General features: G+C 30.4%; 1 protein-coding gene and 1 long non-coding RNA gene across 2 annotated transcripts; one reads left to right on the top strand and one right to left on the bottom strand.

Moving 5' to 3' along the window:
* Positions 1–16,077: 16,077 nt before the first annotated feature.
* Positions 16,078–18,805, bottom strand: LOC145097397 (uncharacterized). Its single transcript, XR_013704358.1, has 2 exons — positions 18,672–18,805; positions 16,078–16,549 (listed from the first exon to the last, which is right to left on the bottom strand). It is a non-coding gene; the product is annotated as an uncharacterized LOC145097397 (long non-coding RNA).
* Positions 18,806–18,963: 158 nt separating this feature from the next.
* LOC145097396 (uncharacterized) lies at positions 18,964–19,980 on the top strand. Its single transcript, XM_079034945.1, has 2 exons — positions 18,964–19,355; positions 19,540–19,980. The coding sequence occupies exons 1-2, from the start codon at positions 19,110–19,112 to the stop codon at positions 19,693–19,695; spliced, it is 402 nt and encodes a 133-aa protein (XP_078891071.1). The 5' UTR covers positions 18,964–19,109; the 3' UTR covers positions 19,696–19,980.
* Positions 19,981–20,824: the final 844 nt, after the last annotated feature.

Genomic DNA, 20,824 nt, shown 5'->3' on the forward strand with positions numbered 1-20,824 from the left:
TAAACACAAAACATTACATTACATAATATTGTTTACATCAGTTTAAAAGTAAAGTGTTACAAGTGATGATACATATGTATATATATATATATATATATATATATATATATATATATATATATATATATATATAGACAAAAGTATAGATGAGTCTTCTGTATGCTCCGTCATCTCCAAAAGGATCGCTGGGTACCTGTCTAAAATGGACCTGAGAATACAAGCAGTTTGAAAATCAGCATAAAGCTGGTGAGTTCATAAGCGGTTTTGTTTTGAAAAGAACGAGTTTCCTTTGTTTTCTGAAAAGTTGTATCCAAGAAAATCCCATATTTTCTTATGTAAAATAGTTTAGTTATCATTTATTACCAATTCGATTACGTGTTGTATGTTACCCCAGGAAAATCCTATATTTTCCTAATAGTTTAGTTATCCATTCGTTTCTTAATTCGTTTACGAGTTGTTATGTTATCCCAGGAAAATCCTATATTTTCCTAATAGTTTAGTTTAGTTATTGAACACCTATGTAACATTTGATTATCTATTATACTTGTCATATTAGCTAGGTATTCTGATATCCTAATTGTGTTACACTTGAATGTACCTCGATACGTGCCTTCGTATTTGTATTCCTATTCCTAATCATATTCATTTTCGTATTTTATATTTGTATTCGCATTCTTATTTATATTTGTATTCCTATTCATATTCGTATTCGTATTCGTATTTGCATTCGTATTCATATTCCTAATCCTATTCCTAATCCTAATCGTATTCGTATTCGCATTCATATTCGCATTCGCATTCGTATTCCTAGTCCTATTCCTAATCCTAATCCTAATCCTATTCGTATTCGCATTCGTATTCGCATTCCTAGTCCTATTCCTAATCTATTCGTATTCGTATTCATATTCGCATTCGTATTCGTATTCGCATTCGTATTCGTATTCCTATTATTACCTTCGCATTATTACTTTAGAATTCCTGTTCGTTCTATTCCTAGTTATACTTTCGTATTCATTTTGTTCCTGGATGTAATTTCGTATTCGTTCTGTTCCTAATTGTATTTTCGTATTCGTATTCGTTCTAATTGATGATTAGTATGACTTATTCGTAGATTATGAAATATAATTTAGATTATAACACTTTAGCAGGATCTCTATGATTAGTCTGAAAGCTAACTTCGTATTTCGAACTATTTGATTAACACAGTTTTCGATATTAAAAATGTACAGAATATAGATATTTGAACTAAAAATGATAAGTTTGAGTACAAGATATCCTTGTACTTTTGCTTGTATTCCCCCCTAAAAACATTTGAAAAACATGGAAAAAGGGTAGGGGTATGAACTCACCGGTTGAGGAACGCGTCAGTTTGGGTCCTAAACATCAGTTCTGGGTTTGCAAACGCACAAGATTCCTATGTATGATGAAAAGATACACATTTGTATCTAATTAGAACATAAATTATTTATTTGTTAGGGACAAATGCTTCTAGCTGCGACAACACTTCATTACAAGTGTTTGGAAGGACCCGGGTGGCATTTGAGGACACATGAGGCTTGGATATTGAGTTTACTCTTCAAGAGTAAACTCATACTAGAGTTTTCGGCCCTAATGACATATTCCCCATGAGTTTATGACCGTAAACTCATGGTGGGGTACTTTTGGTTGCTAAATGGCTTTATATCATTTAGGGATTAATGCTAGACTTGGTTTTGAGGCTTTGGAATGGGTTTGACTTACATCGGGACCATTTATTGGAGTTTACGGCAGTAAACATGGAGTTTACGGCCGTAAAATCCCCCTCATACTAAATCCTTGATGTTTTGGGTCCTTAATTAATCATATGTGATTCCAAATAATTTTACAAGCCTAGGGATGAATTTTGGGCATCATTTGACATCATTTTAGGAGTTTACGGCCCATGACTCCCCTTATGGCCGTGAACTCCTTAGAAGGGGTGATTTTTTTTTATGTTTTAGGCGTCTAAGTTGATTGTGGTTGATTCTAGAATTTATTCCAAGGCTATTGGTGTGTTTAAATGGCATTTTAACACTTCAAAATGAGTTTACTCCCCATGATATGGAGTTTACGGCCCAAGCATGTTCTTGGGCAGTAAAATCATGTTTACTCTCCAAAAATTAAGTTCAAGGTGTTCTAAGTCCATTTTGATAAGCCCCTAAGTCATATCTAAGCTCCAAAGGTCGATTGGAAGGGTTTTTTGGCTCCAAAACCCATTTTACGTGAGTTCACGGCCTAGGACTGTTCTAGGGCTGTAAACTCATGAATATGGTCCTATTCCATGATTTGAACTCGAATTTGGAGGTCTAAGATGTTATACTAGGAGTTAGGGTAGTTACCTTGGTGTTTTGGAGCTTAAATTTGATGATTTTGGACCTAATTCTAGAGTTTGAGGAGAGAGGTTAGTGAGAGAGTAGTGAGAGAGAGGAAAGGCTTCAAATGAAGTCTTTTGAGCTTTAAATAGGTCCTAAGTTCGGGACACGGTGGAATTCTACCTGATACCGACGTTAAACGGGGCTTTTGGTTGCACCCGATTAAGTTATTTTAATCCGACGGGATAAAATTTTGAAATTTTCACATTAATGATTTTGGGCCATTTTCATGAGTTTCTAAGGGATTTGAACACTCATGAGATTAAAATAAACATATAAGTTTAAATAACTTAGCCCAATATCGAAAACGGAACGAATCGCTAAAGACAGTTTTTACGTACGAAATGGGTTTCGGCGATGAATAACTTCGGGTTGTTACATTAACAATCATGGATAAGAATCTTCAATTGTGGTTCGTTCGCTCCGGCTTCTGCCCCCGGCCCTGGATGCCCTTTCCACCATTTTGATCGCGAGAGCCAGGTCAAGGACTTCATCCATACGCTTCTGCATCATCCAAAAATCCCTAATTCGATTTCATGTTAAGATACAATGAGATGGCTGACAACCTGACATTTTGGTGAATCTCATAAGTTTGGCAACGAAAATGGGTGATGAATTGGGTGACCACTGTACCCTTAGGGCCCAATCAAGGCAACTCGTTAGTGAGTCGTTGATGTGTCATCTGAGTTGGGTGAGTTGACTCTTTAACTGAGTTAGGTGATGACTAGGCAAAGAAACCGGTTGAATTGGGGCAAAATCCCTAAATAGCCGGTAAAAAGAGAATTCATGCCCTTATAAAGCCAAAAAATAAGAATAGGGACCTTTTAAACCAAAATGTGAAAGCTCGTGGGGCTATGGTGACATTTTCCCTTATAAGTATGTATACTAGGCAAATGCCCGCTCGTTACGCAAAAGCATCTATATAGCAGAAATCTTTACAAATATTTGATTTTTTAAATATAACAATAATGCTGTTAAATTTGATATAATAATTTGTATACTAAGTTGATATAATATTGATTATTTTGAATTATATGATAATATATACATCTATTAAAATTGTATAATCTCAATCTTTTGAACGACCTTTACCCACGAGTTACTCATGAATAAAATTAAATATAATATATGGTTTAATGTTATTTATAGTTATTGTTATTGTTAATTAATTTTTTTAAATTTATTTGCGAAATGTTTTAATTTCTATCATTGTAATTATTTAAAACATCAAATGATTTTAAATGTAACAATATAATCATTTATATAGATTTATTTTTAATTATTGTTATTGTAAGTCATTTTAAGCTACTTATTTGAAAATTTTTAATGATTATAAAATTATTTTTAGGAAATATTTTAGTAAAATTTATATTACAATTTAATTTTTGCATTTAGCACTATAATTTATCACTTTTAACTATTCACAAAATAGTTTTTGGGTTTTTTAAGTGGAACTGAAATTTATATTGAAGTTGACACTATAATGTTAAATTTAAATTAACAATTTAAATATTTTTTCCAAACTGTTCAAAAGTTGTAGCTATAAAGAGATAATGGTTTACACACAACATATTAAATCTAATAAAGTAAGTATAATATGATAAAGTTAAAGACATAAGTTTATAAGTAGAAGTAATAATATTATTTTAATATTGAAATTTAGTTTATTTATGATTACACTTTAGGTTTGATACTTATTTCACCTTATTAACCAACTTATAATCATTATTAGAAAGACACTACGATTTATCAATTTTAACTATTTCCAAAAGATTGTTTGAGTTGTTTAAGTTGAACTAAAATTTATATTTAAGTTGACCCTGTAAAATTAAATTTAAATTAACAATTTAAGTATTTTATACAAATTGTTCAAAAGTTGTAGCTTTAAAATGACAATGGTTTACATATAACACCATATTAGACCTAATAAATTAAGTATAATATGTTAAAATTTAAAACATAACTTTATAAGTAGAAGAAAATATATTCTTTTAATATTGAAAGTTAGTTTATATATGATTACAATTTAGATTTGATATATATTTAAAACTTATTAATCAACTTATAATAATAATTAGAAAGAAATAGAAAAGTCATGGGAGTTTCAAATGAATGTGGTGAAAGGAAAAATGCATGGGCGTTTCAAATGAATGTGGTGAAAGGAAAAATGTTTCCTTTATAAGTATACTAGACGAATTCCCGCGCGTTGCACAGTATGCAATTATATTGTTTAAATTCTTTATTTCTATAACATGTGTTTAGTTGTTAGAAGTTACTATAACCAATTTAATAAAATTCACCATCGTTTGGATTAAAACACAAGACCGTCAATCTAAAAGCAAACCTCTACCAAGGGGGCTAGTCTCACATTGATGTTTAATTAAATATACATTTCAATTTAGGTTTTATATTTTAAAATATACATAATTTTAAACTATTAGAAAAATAGTCTTATGATATTTTGATTTATGGTTGTGATTTAAACCATATTTATTTTAACCAATAAGTTGTATGTATATATTAGGTTGAAAATTGAAGAGTTGGTATGAACTTAGACTAATAAATGATTTTAATGTATTAAAAAAATAAAATTAAGGAGGTTAAAGTGAATGATTTAGTTAAGTTAAGAGAACCGAGTATGTGTGGTTAATTACTTGAAAGATCAAGAGTTTGTGTAACTTTTAAATGAATATTTTGCGATACATTTATTATAAAATAAAAACCAAGATTAGTGAATAACTAAAATAATACACATTTTAACAATCTTGTTATTGATATTTCGTATTAGGTGTTTGTTTTATAGTTTCAACATTTATTATCATTTCTATTATTAGTTATTAAGAATTTTTTGTAGGTTTAAACTGTGGAGGTAGCTTGTTCGAGCTATGTGTTTCTTCTTAAAAATTGTTTTATTGCAACTAATGTGTTTGATTCCTTACTCTGTTAATGTTGATTTAAGAAAATCATTGCATTGATCATTTTTAATAATATGAAACATACGAATGGAAAACAACAATATAATTAAAAACTAAGAGATACAACTTATACAACAAACCAACAACAACTAACAATGGTAAAGGGTAAAGTTTCTGGCATCATTTTTAAAAAACATCAACGCATCAGCTCATTGAAAAATACAAATTTCCTCATAAGGCGATAAACTGATAAGCTCACTAAAGTGAATTTCTATATCTCAATATGAACTTCAGTAGAAAAACTTGCATATTGGTCAAATTATGAGGTAATCTTCAACTAAAATATTCCTTAAATTTCAGAGTGTTTACAAATAAGTTCAACAAATTATGCATATCACATTTGAAGTAGAGTTGGAATCATAAAATTTGAAGTAAACTCCTCACCCTTGATTACTACATTCACTAATTCAATTTTACACCAATAACAAAAACCTATAAGAAATGGATGGTGTAGAGCCTTGTCTTTCAAAAAATAATTGCTCGTACCTATATGCTCAGTAAAATATTACATTGTCAATTTTTAAAATAGATGCTAGAAAGTTATCATGTAACAACTCGTAAAAATTGGTCAGAGTTCGGCGGTCAAACCACCGCGAACCGCTATGTGCTAAGAACCAATTGTGTGAAATTTTATGTTTATAAAGTATACTAAAGATATTATATTTATAAATACTTTTAGAATATCTCAAACTGCTCGAAAAATTTATCATTGAGAATCGAACCGAAAATCATCAAAAACTTAATATTTATTTGAGGCGTTAAAAATAAATTTTTGCATTAGATCTACTTGAGAGTCATGGATAAGATATTTGAATAGGTTATGTTCTCCTAATTTCGTGGATATAAAGAATGACCAAAACGGAGGTCGTATGAGAAAGTTACGACTCTTTAAAGTTATAAAAAAAATCAATATTTATCTGATTTTCTTGAAACGAACCGTGTACTGTTTCATTTAGAACAGCTACGAGTCTCGTAAAATGTTTTTGATCATGTGTTTGAATTCAGACTATGGTCTATTATTTTATTATATTTTTATAATATTTTTAAACTCAACCGAAAACAGATTCGTAAAAATTTGTCGAACCCGATTCTATAAATCGCGGAACTTTAAACGGATTTTATCGGAGTTCTACTTATCGGATTTAAGATCCGACTGACTTTTTGGAAACCTTATAATCAAAATTATCATTCGTCATTTTCAGAAAAGTTATTTGATATTCGTATCAAAAGCACATGAATAAAGAAAGTTAGAAATTATCACATTTCTAAATATTACAAATATGACATTGTACTTCTGGCACTTAAACATAATTGATTTTAAATTATAACAATATGACTATAGTATCTACACCTACATATTTTTACCACTAACACTTAATACATACAATAAATACATGTTTATACATATAGAAATACATATTAATACATACACAAATACATGTGAATAATATATGAAATACCTTGCTTCTAAATTTACCCCAAAGTACAATAATGCAAGTATGTTGCTTCCAAGATTCACTTTGACCAAAATCACACTCAAACAAAACCAACACTCAATGCTAAAATTAATACATACAATGATAAGATCTTTTGTGAGTTATGGATGATCAATAGACAAGCACCATAGATTCACTGTAAAACATCAACACCCATTCTCCTTGGTTTTCCTATCAACATAACATCTAGCACATCTAGCAGCCAAACACATACCTCCTCTTTTCTTGTTCATAGATCGTAGCTGTCAAGATCAAAAAGAGGCCATCAGCCTCTTCTCCTTTCTTTCTACTTCGTGATTGACTACTCAAAGAAAAACCACCGGTAGTGGTAGCTGTTTCCGGCGAAGACCAAGAGGGGGCAGCATCCCCGTTTTCTTCCTCCATCTCTTTCTTGTCAATGGAAGCAAACCAAACACACCCTATTGTTGCTATTGCTTTGCCCATTGGACTAACCTGTAGCGAGAAAGGAACCCACAAGAGTCAACGGAGGAAGGGCAAATGCTCCTTCTTCTTCTCCTTCTGACGACGAGAAACACCACCAAGCACCCCCCTGTTCCTTCGGTTGCTGATCGAACCCATGAAGAGTCCCCCATTACCGATGACTGCTGCATCTGTTTGCCCCCTCGGTTTCCTTGCTGTCAGTGACAAAGTCACGAAGACCAGGAAGGATCGTCGGTCTTGATGGAACCTTCTCCCCTCATCGCGAACTGATAAACCACCGCTATGACCCCCCTGTTGCTCCGCTCGTTCTTCCTTGCCATCGATCAGATGAGGAATGGAACCCCCCTCCTCTTTGCGATTGGCCTCCTGCATCGAGCCACCTGCTGCCGCCTTCGATCTCTTTTCCCTTTGCTTGATAGATGAGAGGCACATGTCTGCTTCAATCGATTTCTTTTGTTTCGACCGTTCCTCTTCCCCGATCAGAAGACGAAGACGCGTCCCTTTGTATATTTGGGGATTGTGGCAAAGACAGTCCCTGAATTGTGGTCTTAATTTAAAAGGCATCCATTTGACATAAATCTTTACAAATCAACCCTTCAATTGTTTTACAAGATTTAAAATAATTTCTTTTGATTTAAATCATTACAAAAAGAAATTATTTTAGTTTAATAGTTTACAAGACGAACCCAGAAATGTTTTAAAGCCCAAGAATGGTTACTTTGCGGTTATTCCCGACAAGATTCACGAAGCGAGCCTATATCAAGATCACGCATCGAATGTGAGTTTCTACGGCCCCTCTGTTACAGTTTTAATTTTGGGGGAGAATACATGAGTGTCTATTTAAAGTGTTGATGATTTTCAAGTTTTTATACATAAAATAACATCATACTTTATTATTAGATAAGATTTCATGAAAATAACAATCTAAAAGGTATAAAACATTAATAAATTATATAAGTATTAGTAAAATGCTATAAATGATATAATTATAGCTTGTTGTGATATATTAATTAATATTAAGAAAAATCACAAGATTATAAGTATTTTGATACGAAGATATAAGTTAGTCGACGAATCATAAACTATAATACTCGTCGTATACACAAAAAAAATATTGAGAAATCATAATAAGACATTATATACATAACAAAATATGTTATTCGATATAATCATGTACAAAGTAAAGGTACATTTTCTTAAAAGACTATAAATGAAGATTTGACAAATATATAATAATTAATTGAAACTATACCAAAAATAAATTATTATGATCATACTCCCGATCATAATGTGGAAACGATTACTAGGTAAACGATATAATTTATCTTTATAATTATTATAAAAATATAAATCATTTAGTTGTGATACAAAGCTCATCACATATGATAATATAATTAATTCTTGGATTTTTGGGGATTATTACCTATTAAATTATATATCATATAAATTATGCAACTTATCGAACATCGACATAAGTGAGTATTCGGCTACGCGAACGAACATCCTCCTTATCGGCTGAAGTAAGGAACTACTCAAATTAGTATCGCCACAATAGTCGAACGCTACGTTAATTTCACTATTTAACTAATTTCACTAAGCTTCGAAAGTCTTAATAATCTAAGATTTGCGTCAGTGACCCTAGTGAACGACGAATTTTATGCGTTCAAGAATTGTCGTCATGGATTTTGTGGATTGTGTATCCCGTGTGTGCTTGTGAGAGGAATGTATCGAAAGGGGTGAAAGAGAGAGTTTTATGATGGTGTGTTTTTCCTTCGTAAGGATCAAATCCTAGAATTGACACCTAGCTCTATAACCATTAATCCAGGAGGAATCATATACTGTAGGTCTATGTACACGACACCGATTTATAATAAAGAACCTTGGTGTAGATCTATTTCTTATAGAAAGATTTATGTGAATGGTTATTTTCCGTCTGTGGTTGCTAGCTACAACTTCGTCTGACGAGGCAACAGGCATCAAGTTTTTCTTTCTTCGTTACTATACGACTGCTTTTAAACGTTAGTAATGATCTCGATTCCTCCATTTATATTTATATTGTGCCTGTGTGGCTTGTTTATTATGCCTTTTTGGCTTGTGGAGGAGCGACGAATAGTGTCGGTTATAGGCAAATTGATATATTGAAGATTTTTATTCGAAGAAGTATAGATCTAGATTGAGTCAATCCTCCCAATTTGGGCCGAGTGTGTAAGAGTGTTTAGGTATTTAACTACCTCTCCCTACGACACAATTCTCCGTAAGCAGAGACGTTTGAAAGAATAGAATTGTAAAGATAATGGTTAATATTTGTCGCTGAAATTATACGAGTGGTGAAAATATGCATTTATAATTTACCGGTTATTGAAAAGTATTTTGAGATGAGTTTGCCCCACTGGTTAAGTGTGGATTTCCAAATTAAGTAAGATAATGCTTAATTTATAATACGACACAGATTTACAAAGTTTATAAAATTTGAAACTTATGAGTTTTACATATAAACTATATGAACGTTTGTACAAAGTTTTAAGAGTAAACTTGGCTATTTTATGCTTACACAAAGTGTGATATGACTTTATTTATATAAATTGGTTTCAAAATCTTTATATAAAGAGCATTTCGGTCATGGGAACCGTACGAATTTGTTATAAGTTTGGTTTACTTATATATTTTACAAATGGTGTATTTTTGGATTTGAGCAAATGACATTTCTAAATGAGTTTAAATATACTTTTATGACGCAATTATTTTATACTTTCGATAGAAAAATATGTGTTTATAAAAGCTGGTCAACCAGATAAATTTTATAAAACATTTTTGGGTGTAAAAATACTTTGTGTCAAAACCTGTAGAACTCACCAACAATTTTGTTGACGTATCTTAATGCATGTAATCTCAGGTTATTTATAAGGTCGGAAGTGTTCATACAGAAGATTCTCTGATATTTTTAACATACAGTTGTGAGCGCCGAATTGTTAGGCATGTGTAGTAATTTCAGCAATAGTCTTGTCAATGTAATTTCTATTTTGGTAATAAAAGAATATTGTATTTGTACTATTCAATGTATGTTCAATAACTGTGATTACTGGTTTACGTCGCGCACCTCGGCTTTTCCGCCGTTGGTCGAGGGTGTGACATATCAAACCTAAGATCTACTTTTATTCACGATTAAAAACACAATATGTGAATAAACCAACAAAAAAACCAATTGTTTTGATTAAAAACACAATATGCATACCTTGCTTATTATCGATTATTGAACTTCAATATTATATAATACTTGGATTTACACCAAAATAGAGAACAAATGAGCACTAATTAGTCAAAAGAAGTATTTTCTTTTGGTTTAGGATATTTGTTGCTATATAAGTAAGTATTTATAGGCTAACTACATTTGTTTGAAGGGAATTTTAAAAGTCAAATTAAATCCTATAAGTTGAATAGTCTTGTAAGTTTCAAATGAATGAGATTCAAGGAAAAAATGTTGGAAGTTTCAAATGAATCAGATTCAAGAAAAAAATGCTAGCTTTATAAGATACTATGCGAATTCCCACGCGTTGCGCATAAACACCTATATAGTTGAAATATTTACAAATATATGTTTTCTAAAATATAACAACAACCATGTTGTTAAATTTGATATAATAATTCGTATATTAAGTTGATATAATATATTGATTATTTTGAATTATATGATCATATATACATCTATTAAACTCTACATAATCCCAATTTTTTGAATGACTTTTACCCACAGGTTACTTATAAAAAATTAAATATAATATATGGCTTAATATTATTCATAGTTGTTATTGTAAATTATTTTTTTAAATTTATTTTCTTAATGTTTTAATTTCTATCATTGAAATTATTTAAAACATAAAACATAGATTTTTGTTTTTAAAGATAACAATATAATCATTTATATAGAGTTATTTTTAACTACTGTTATTGTAAGTTATTTTAAGCAACTTATTTGAAAACTTTTAATGATTATAAAAATATCTTTAGGAAATATTTTAGTTAAATTGAGATTACAATTTAGTCTTTACATTTAACACTACAATTTACTCACTTTTAACTATACACAAATTATTCTTTTAGATTTTTAAGTGAAACTAAAATTTATATTTATGTTGATCATGTAATGTTTTAAATTAATAATTTAAGTATTTTATCTAAACTATTCAAAAGTTGTAAATTTAAATTGATAATGGTTTACATACAACATATTAAATTTAATAAATGAAGTATAATATGTTAAAAATTTAAAACACAACTTTGTAAATAGAAGTAGATATATTATTTTAATATTGAAATTTAGTTTATTAATGATTACACTTTAGGTTTGATATTTATTTAACCTTATTAACCAAATTATAATCATTATTAGAAAGACACTACAATTTATCACTTTTAACTATTTACAAACTTTTCTTTGGGTTGTTTAAGTCGAATTAAAATTTATATTTAAGTTGACCCTATATTTATTTTAAAATTTTAAGTATTTATCCAAACTGATTAAAAGTTGTAGCTTTAAAATGATAATGATGTACGTATAACAACATATTAAAACTAATAAATATGTACATTATGTTAAAAGTTAAAGACATAACTTTATAAGTAAAAGTAAAGATACTATTTTAACCAATGTATAATCATTCTTAGAAAGAAATTGAAAAGCCATGTGAGTTTCAAATGAATGTGGTGAAAGAAAAAATGCATGGGAGTTTCAAATGCATAAGGTGAAAGGAAAAATGTTTCCTTTATAAGTATACTAGGCGAATACCCGCGCGTTGCGCTGAAACACCTATATAGTTGAAGTCTTTACAAATAACTGTTTTTTAAATATAACAATAACGTTGTTGTTAAATTTGATATAATATTTCATATACTAAATTGATATAATATATTGATTATTTTGAATTATATGATAATATATACATATATTATAATTGCATAATATCAATCGTTTGAATAGCTTCTACCCGCGAGTTACACATAAATAAAATTAAATATAATATATGTTTTAATGTTATTTATCATTGTTGTTATTGTTAATTAATTTTTTAAAATTTATTTGCTTAATATTTTAATTTCTATCATTATAATTTTTTAAAACATCAAACATTATTTTTTGATTTTAAATGTAACAATATAATCATTTATATAAATTTATTTTTAACTATTGTTATTGTAAGTTATTTTAAGCCAATTATTTGAAAACTTTTAACGATTATAAAAATATTTTTAGCAAATATTTTAGTTAAATTGAGATTACAATTTAGATTTTTCATTTATCACTACAATTTATCACTTTTAACTATTTATATAATATTCTTTGGTTTTGTAAGTGGAACTGAAATTTATATTTAAGTTGACACTGTAATGTTATATTTATTTTATCTAAACTGTTCAAAAGTTGTAACTTTAAACTAATAATGATTTACGTACAACATTTTAAATCTAATTAATTTAAGTATAATATGTGAAAAATTAAAGACATAACTTTATAAGTAGATGTAAATATATTATTTTAAAGTTGAAATTTTGTTTATTTGTCATTACGCTTTAGGTTTGATATTTATTTAACCCTATTAACCAACTTGTAATCATTATTAAAAGACACTATAATTTATCACTTTTAATTATTTACAAAATATTTTGTGTTTTGTTTAAGTTAAACCAAAGTTTATATTTAAGTTGACCCTGTAATATTATTTTTAACTTAATAAGTTAAGTATTTTATACAAATTGTTACAAAATTATATATTTAGAATGATAATGGTTTACATCCAACAATATATTAAAACTAATAAATTAAGTATAATATGTTAAAAGTTAAAAAAACATAACTTTATAAGTAGATTTATAGATATTATTTTAATATTGAATTTTTTTATATATGATTACACTTTAGGTTTATTATTTATTTAATATTAGTAACCAACTTATAATTATTATTATTAGAAAGAAATTGAAAAGTCATGGGAGTTTCAAATGAATGTGGTGAAATGAAAAACACATGGGAGTTTCAAATGAATGTGGTGAAAGGAAAAATTCTTCCTTTATAAGTATACTAGACGAATTCCCGCGCGTTGTGTAGCGTAAGTTAAAAATATATTGTTAAAATGTTGAAAAATATATGTTTAAAATGATTATATTATTGAGATTAACTTTGACATAATATTTTGAACAATATTATTCATTGACATCAAACCACATTCCTCATTAATAAAATTAAATATAATATTATTTTTAACAAATTTTATGATTGATTAATTTGAATTTTTACTTATGCAATTATTTTCTAATTTCAATAATGATGTTCATTTAAAATGCAATTTATTTGTTGTTAACATTATGTAATTTATAAATTGATGTTATTATCATTTAAAGTTATTGTTCTTTTGTTTTAAACCACTTATTATTATTATTAGTTTTAAACCACTTATTATTATTAATAAGTTAAAGAAGACTTTTAAGAAACTCTTAATACTACTATTAAAATGTGAAACATAATACTAAATAATAAATTGATAAGATAGACAATTTATATTCTGAAAGAGATTTGCATGGATAATACGACATCTCCATGATTTTTATAATTTGATTTTATTAATTATAATTATGGTTCATTAGTTTTAAAACCACTTATTAATATTAATAAACGAAAGAAAACTTTTAAAGGAGACTTTTTATTATAATTAAAATGTTAAACATATACTAAAATATAAAGTGATAAGATAGACAATTTACATTTTAAAGTGACTTACACGGATATTATGCATAATATTGCATATCCATGATTTTTTTATTAATTATTGCACACAAACATACAAACATATATATAATATTTAACTAAATATTATCTATATCACTTTCCGTAACAGATGATCGATAATATGAATCTAATCTAATTTATATTAAAGTTTCAACCACAACATACAATGATTGTTTTAAAAGAATAATCAAACCAAGAAAAATATAAAAAAAATAATTAGTATATAACAAACTTACAAATTAAAAACTTTAACATAATAACATGGCTCGAAAAATGGCCCAAAGCCCTCAAACCAACACAAAACATTTAAACTTGTTTTCTTTGTGAATTTTGTATGTATTTGTATTTGTGTGTCTACTCAAAGAGAATGACATTTTTATAGTAGACTATCCAATAATTGTTAATTAAACATATAATATAAGTTATAAAACCTTTCATGATATGTGCTTAATTACTTTGAAGGTGAAAAGGAGTGGGGGTTTCAAATGCATGAGGTGCTTGGAAATTTATGTGGGGGTTTCAAATGCATGAAGTGTGACAACCCAAAGTTTATTCCGTTACATTACCCCGTTACTGTTAATGGGATATTCCATTTTATAAAAGTTCCGTTAATTAGAGGTTGCCAAATAAATAAATGTTTTATTTATTCATATTTTTATGTCGTTATAGTCGTAATAAAGTAAATAAAAACACTTAAATTATATTTCCATAGTAATTTGGAAAAAAAAATTATTACGAACACTAAATCGGGTGCGACCAAAAGCCCCGTATAACGGTAGTATCAGGTAGAATCCCACTGAGCTCCAACTCCAACCCATATATAAGGGGGAATGGACTTCATTCCACCCTTTCCACTCTCTCTCTCTCTCTATACTCTCTCTCATAAAAGTCCGATTTCGTCTCAAAATCGCAAGTTTCCGCCTCCAAATCGTAAGTTCTTGTACCCTAGCTTGTTTTACAACCCATTGCATGTCATTATAGCTCAAAAATCGTCCAAGAAGGCAAGGAGTAAGGAGTTTACGGCCCAAGAACACTCTAGGGCCGTAAACCCCTAAAATGATGCCAAACTTGCCTTTAAACTCATCCTTGAGCTTAGAAACTAATTGGGGATTTAGCCTATGAGTGTTTACACCTTAAAACAATCAATTTTGGGGCATAAAAGAGGGTTTACTGCCCAAACACATGCTTAGGCCGTAAACACCCTCAAAACTTGTTAAATCAAGTCTAAAACACTCCCAAACCACCCTTAGGCTTAAGGCATAAATTAGGGACTTGCTATTTCGGGTTTGGAGCAATTAAACACAAATAAATGAGGGGTAGAAAGGAGTTTACGGCCCAAGAACATGCTTAGGCCGTAAACACCCCCAAACCATGCCAAATGGTAGTTTAAATCCCCTAAATGGCCTTGGAAAAATAGCTTGGAGCAATACCATTGTGTAAAGGCCTTAAAACTTCCATAAAACCAAGGAATAGGAGTTCACGGTCGTGAACTCCCATAGGGGGTGGTGGTTCATGGGCCGTAAACTCCCGTATGGTCCCTTTAAACACATTAAATCCACTCATACATTTTAGATTTGGACTTAGCAAAATTCCACGATCGAGATAAAGCCTTTAAACATCCTAGAACCCCCTCACCATGAGTTTACGGTCGTAAACTCATGGGGAGTTGTCCCAGGGCCGTAAACACTATAAGGAGAGTTTACTCTTGGAGAGTAAACTCCATTCCTAAGCCATTCACACCCTTAAATGTTACCCGGGACACCCCAAACACTTAACCAAAGTGTTTTCCGCTCCTTAGAGTGCGTATACTTGTTTAATTAGTATTAAATGTACTAATTGTATGTGAACATATGTTATCATATGTTAAATAGGTCACTAAGTGTGTCTAAGTCTTTACTGCACCCAACCGGCACTTTCGTCGGATCCACTTACACCAGGTGAGTTCATACCCCTAAATGAACCTTTTAAATGTTTTTACATGTTTTATAGGGGGGGAATACAAGTTAAACATGCCAGTTATTATATTTATTCTCTTTGTTCATTTACTTAATTACTCTGATATATTTTACAATTCTCGATTCATCACATCATCAATTGGTATCAGAGCAGGAATCATTATCTGTGATCTGATTTTCACTCTGATTCAAAAGGTTTTTGAATCAAATTCTGGTTCAAAAAGTTTCCGCACCTTTTGAAGTGAAAAGCGTTCTTGATTTTCAGTTGTGATACGATTCTGTAACTGATTTGTTGAATCGATTGTTCTACTTGATATCTTTGTTCAATTCAGCAATTTTCTTTCAAATTCTCTTTGATTTCTCAGAAAATTTCATCTGTACATCAACGGGGAACTTCAACTTAAACTTAATGACTTCATACTCTCATGTGCTAGGATCTTCAACTGCGTTCACATTTGTATGATAAGAATATCGGAGAATCTTCTGTACAAACTCTTCTGACCTTATAAATAACCTAAGAATAAATGCATTAAGATACGTCAACAAAATTGTTGGTGAGTTCTACAGGTTTTGACACAAAGTATTTTTATACAAAAAAAAATATTTTATAAAATATATCTGGTTGATCAGCTTTTATAAACACGTATTTTTCTATCGAAAGTATAAAATAATTGAGTCATAAAAGTATATTTAAACTCATTAGAAATGTCATTTGCTCAAATTCAAAAATACACCATTTGCAAAATATATAAGTAAACCAACTTATAACAAATTCTTACGGTTCTCATGACCGAAATGCTCTTTATATAAAGATTTTGAAGGCCAATTTATATAAAATAAATTCATATCACACTTTGTGAAAACATAAAATAGCCAAGTTTACTCTTAAAACTTTGTACAAACGTTCGTATAGTTTATATGTAAAACTCATAAGTTTCAAATTTTATAAACTTTGTAAATTCGTGTCGTATTATTAATTAAGTATTATCTTACTTAATTTGGAAATCAACACTTAACCAGTGGGACAAACTCATCCCAAAATACTTTTCAATAACCGGTAATTATAAACGCATATTTTTACCACTCGTATAATTTCAACGACAAATATTAACCATTATCTTTACAATTCTATTCTTTCAAACGTCTCTGCTTACGGAGAATTGTGTCATAGGGAGAGGTAGTTAACAACCTAAACACTCTTACACACTCGGCCCAAATTGGGAGGATTGACTCAATCTAGATCTATACTTCTTCGAATAAAAATCTTCAATATATCAATTTGTCTATAACCGACACTATTCGTCGCTCCTTCACAAGCCAAAAAGGCACAATAAACAAGCCACACAGGCACAATATAAATATAAATGGAGGAATCAAGATCATTACTAACGTTTAAAAGCAGTCGTATAGTAACGAAGAAAGAAACACTTGACGCCTATTGCCTCGTCAGACGAAGTTGTAGCTAGCAACCACAGACGGAAAATAACCATTCGCATAAATCTTTCCATAAAAAAATAGATCTACACCAAGATTCTTTATTATAAATCTATGCCGTATACATAGACTTACAGTATATGATTCCTCCTGGGTTAACGGTTATAGAGCTAGGTGTCGATTCCAGGATTTGATCCCTACAAAGGAAAAACACACCATCATAAAACTCTCTGTTTCACCCCTTTCGATACATTCCTTTCACAAACACACACGGGATACACAATCCACAAAATCCATGATGATAATTCTTCAACTCATAAAATTCGTCGTTCACTAGGGTCACTAACGCGAATCTTAGATTATTAAGATTTTCGAAGCTTATTTAAATTAGTTAGATAGTGAATTTAGCGTAGCATTCGACTATTGTGGCGGTAATAATTTGTATAGTTCCTTACTTCAGCCGATAAGGAAGATGTTCGTTCGCGTAGCCGAATACTCATTTATGCAAATACTCGATAAATTGCATAATTGATATGCCGTATAATTTATTAGGTAATAATCCCTAAAGATTTGAGAATCAATTATATCATTGTATGTGACGCATTTAGTATCACAACTAAAGTGGTTTATATTTTTATAATACTTATAAAATAAATTATATCAGTTACTTAGAAATCATTCCCACATAATAATCAAGAGGATAATAATAATAATAATTGATTTTTAGTATATTTTCAATTAATTATTATATATTCGTCAAATCTTTATTTATAGTCGTTTAAGACAATGTACATTTCCTTTGTACACAATTATATCAAATAACACGTTTTGTTATGGATATAGTGTCTTTTTACGCTTTCTCAATATTTTCATGTACATATATACGACGAGTATTATAGTTTATGATTCGTCGAATAACTTATATGTTCATGTCAATCTACTTATAATCCAGTGATTTTTTATTAATATTAATTAATATATCACAAAAAGGTATAATTATATCATTTATAACATTCTAATATAACTTATATAATTTATTAATGCTTTATACCTTTTAAATTGTTATTTTCATAACTCTTAACCAATAATAAAGTATGATGTCAATTTATGTATAAGACTTGAAAATCATCAAACTTTAAATAGACACTCATGTATTCTCCCCCAAATATTAAAACAGTAAAAGAGGGGCCGTAGAAACTCACATTCGATGCGTGATCTCGATCTAGTCTCGGTTCGTGAAGTTTTTCCTGAATAACCGCAAGGTAACCGTTCTTGGGCTTTAAAACATTTCCGGGTTTGTTTTGTAACCAATTAAAATAAAGGAATTGTTGTGTTCCAATATTATAAACTATAGGGACTGATTTAAATAAAGCAGGGTATTGGAGGGCTGATTTGGTAATTATACACCAACAATAGGGCTGTCAATCAAATAATTACCACAAGGGATGGGTTTTGCTCTCTTAATATAAAGAGAGAGACTAATTATGCCAGGTTCATCAAACTAATAAAAGGGATCCGGGTTTTATTTTGGTGCCCTCGTTTCCAATAGATCGGTAAGAAAGAACGAACGCGGACAAAATGAACGCGAGGGCAGGAGGAGAAATCAAAACAGCGATCGAGGGAAGAAGCGCAAACGACACATGCACGCCTTCATCGGTTCATCCGTCGAGCAAAGGGAATATAGATCGAAGGCGGCAGTAGGTGGCTCTGTGGAGGAGGCCAATCGCAAAGAGGAGGGAGAAGGGGTAGCTTATCTCCGACAAACCTTCTCAGAGCTCTTTCTCGTCGCCGGCAGCAGGAACACGAATGGGCAACAACAACAGCAGCTTGCGGCGGTGGAGCAGGAGTCGAAGTGGCTGCTCAGTGTGCAAGGCAAACAACGAAAGGTAGGGTTTTCTGGTCTCTTGTGGATTCGACTAGAGAGAAGAGAAGATACGAGGGGCTGCTGCCCTCATTGATTATCGGAGATCTCCACCTCCCGTGGAGTTTTTCTGTGATTGAAATTGAAGAAGAGGGGAAGACAGGAAGCAAAATCAAACACTGATATTGTGGGGTGTTTTGCTGTTTCAGTTGACAGGAAATAGAAAGAGGAAGAAACGGGGATGCTGCCCCTCTTGGTCTCGCCGGAAAACAGCCACCACCACCGGTGGTTTTTGGCAGGAAACAATGGAGATGAAGGGAAGGGCTGATACTTCTTCAATGGCCAGAAATCACCACTTCTGGTGATGCTCTTCACAGCCAACGACCCCAACAACAAGGAAAGAAATAAGAAATTGTTTGAGGTGAGCAAATTGGTTCATAAATTGGTTAATCAATAGCTTGAATAGATTGAGTAATAGCTTGAGTGAAGCTTTGTATAACATGTAGTGTGTACTCTTGGGTAAAGTGTAGTATAGAAGAAACATCACTTGTCAATTCTTTTAATTATTGTACTCTTAGTTATACTTAGAAGCAATGTATTTCACATGTATTTATGTATGTATTAACATGTATTTTCTATATGTATAAACATGTATTTGTGTATTATTGAGTGATGTGGTAGAAAATATAAATATAGTTGCTATAGTTATATTGTTGAAAGTTTATATTCAACTAAGCATGACTCAAAGTGTCAAAAGTACAATGTCATATTTGAATATCTTAAAAATGATAATATTTTCTTAACTTTCTCGATTTGTGTTCTTTTGATCCAGATATGAAATAATTTTTCTGAAAATGACAACTGATAATCTCAGTTATAAGGTTTCTAAAAAGTCAGACGGATCTTAAATCCGATAAGTAGAACTACGGGAAAATCCGTTTAAAGTTTTGTGATTTATAGGATCCGATTAAATCTCAACGATAAGGGTTTTGAGCCGTTTTGAGATGTTCTAAAAACAATATATATTATAAGCATAAAATTTTCACGCAATTGGTCTTTATTGCATAAGGGTTCTCGGTGGTTTGACCGTCGAACTTTGACCAATTTTTACCGGCTGTTACATAATATTCCTATGCTTATTCCGGAATACTATGATCAATGGGTTAATCGTATGCAATGCTAATTGAATGGACTCTATGAAGAGGTTTGGTTATGTATCTCCGAGAATGTTACTCCTCCGACAAATGTTCAACTAATTGGATCATCGTCTGGAACTTCGAGTGTTGGTGATCAAACTGTTCGATTGAAGAAACTTGAGAAAAGATGTATGAGAGAGTTACGCGGTGCATTGCCTCCAGTTGTGTATAACTATGTCAGAAGTTGTACAACTGCAAAAGAAATCTGGAAAAATCTCAAAGAAAAGTTTCAAGGAAGTGAGAAGACAAAAATCAATCCAGTTAAGCACTGTTTGATTGAATTGAAAGATTTTAAGAA

This window comes from Lactuca serriola, chromosome 4, assembly GCF_051521515.1.
Source record: "Lactuca serriola cultivar US96UC23 chromosome 4, Lser_US96UC23_V15, whole genome shotgun sequence".
NCBI classification, from domain to species: Eukaryota; Viridiplantae; Streptophyta; class Magnoliopsida; order Asterales; family Asteraceae; genus Lactuca; species Lactuca serriola.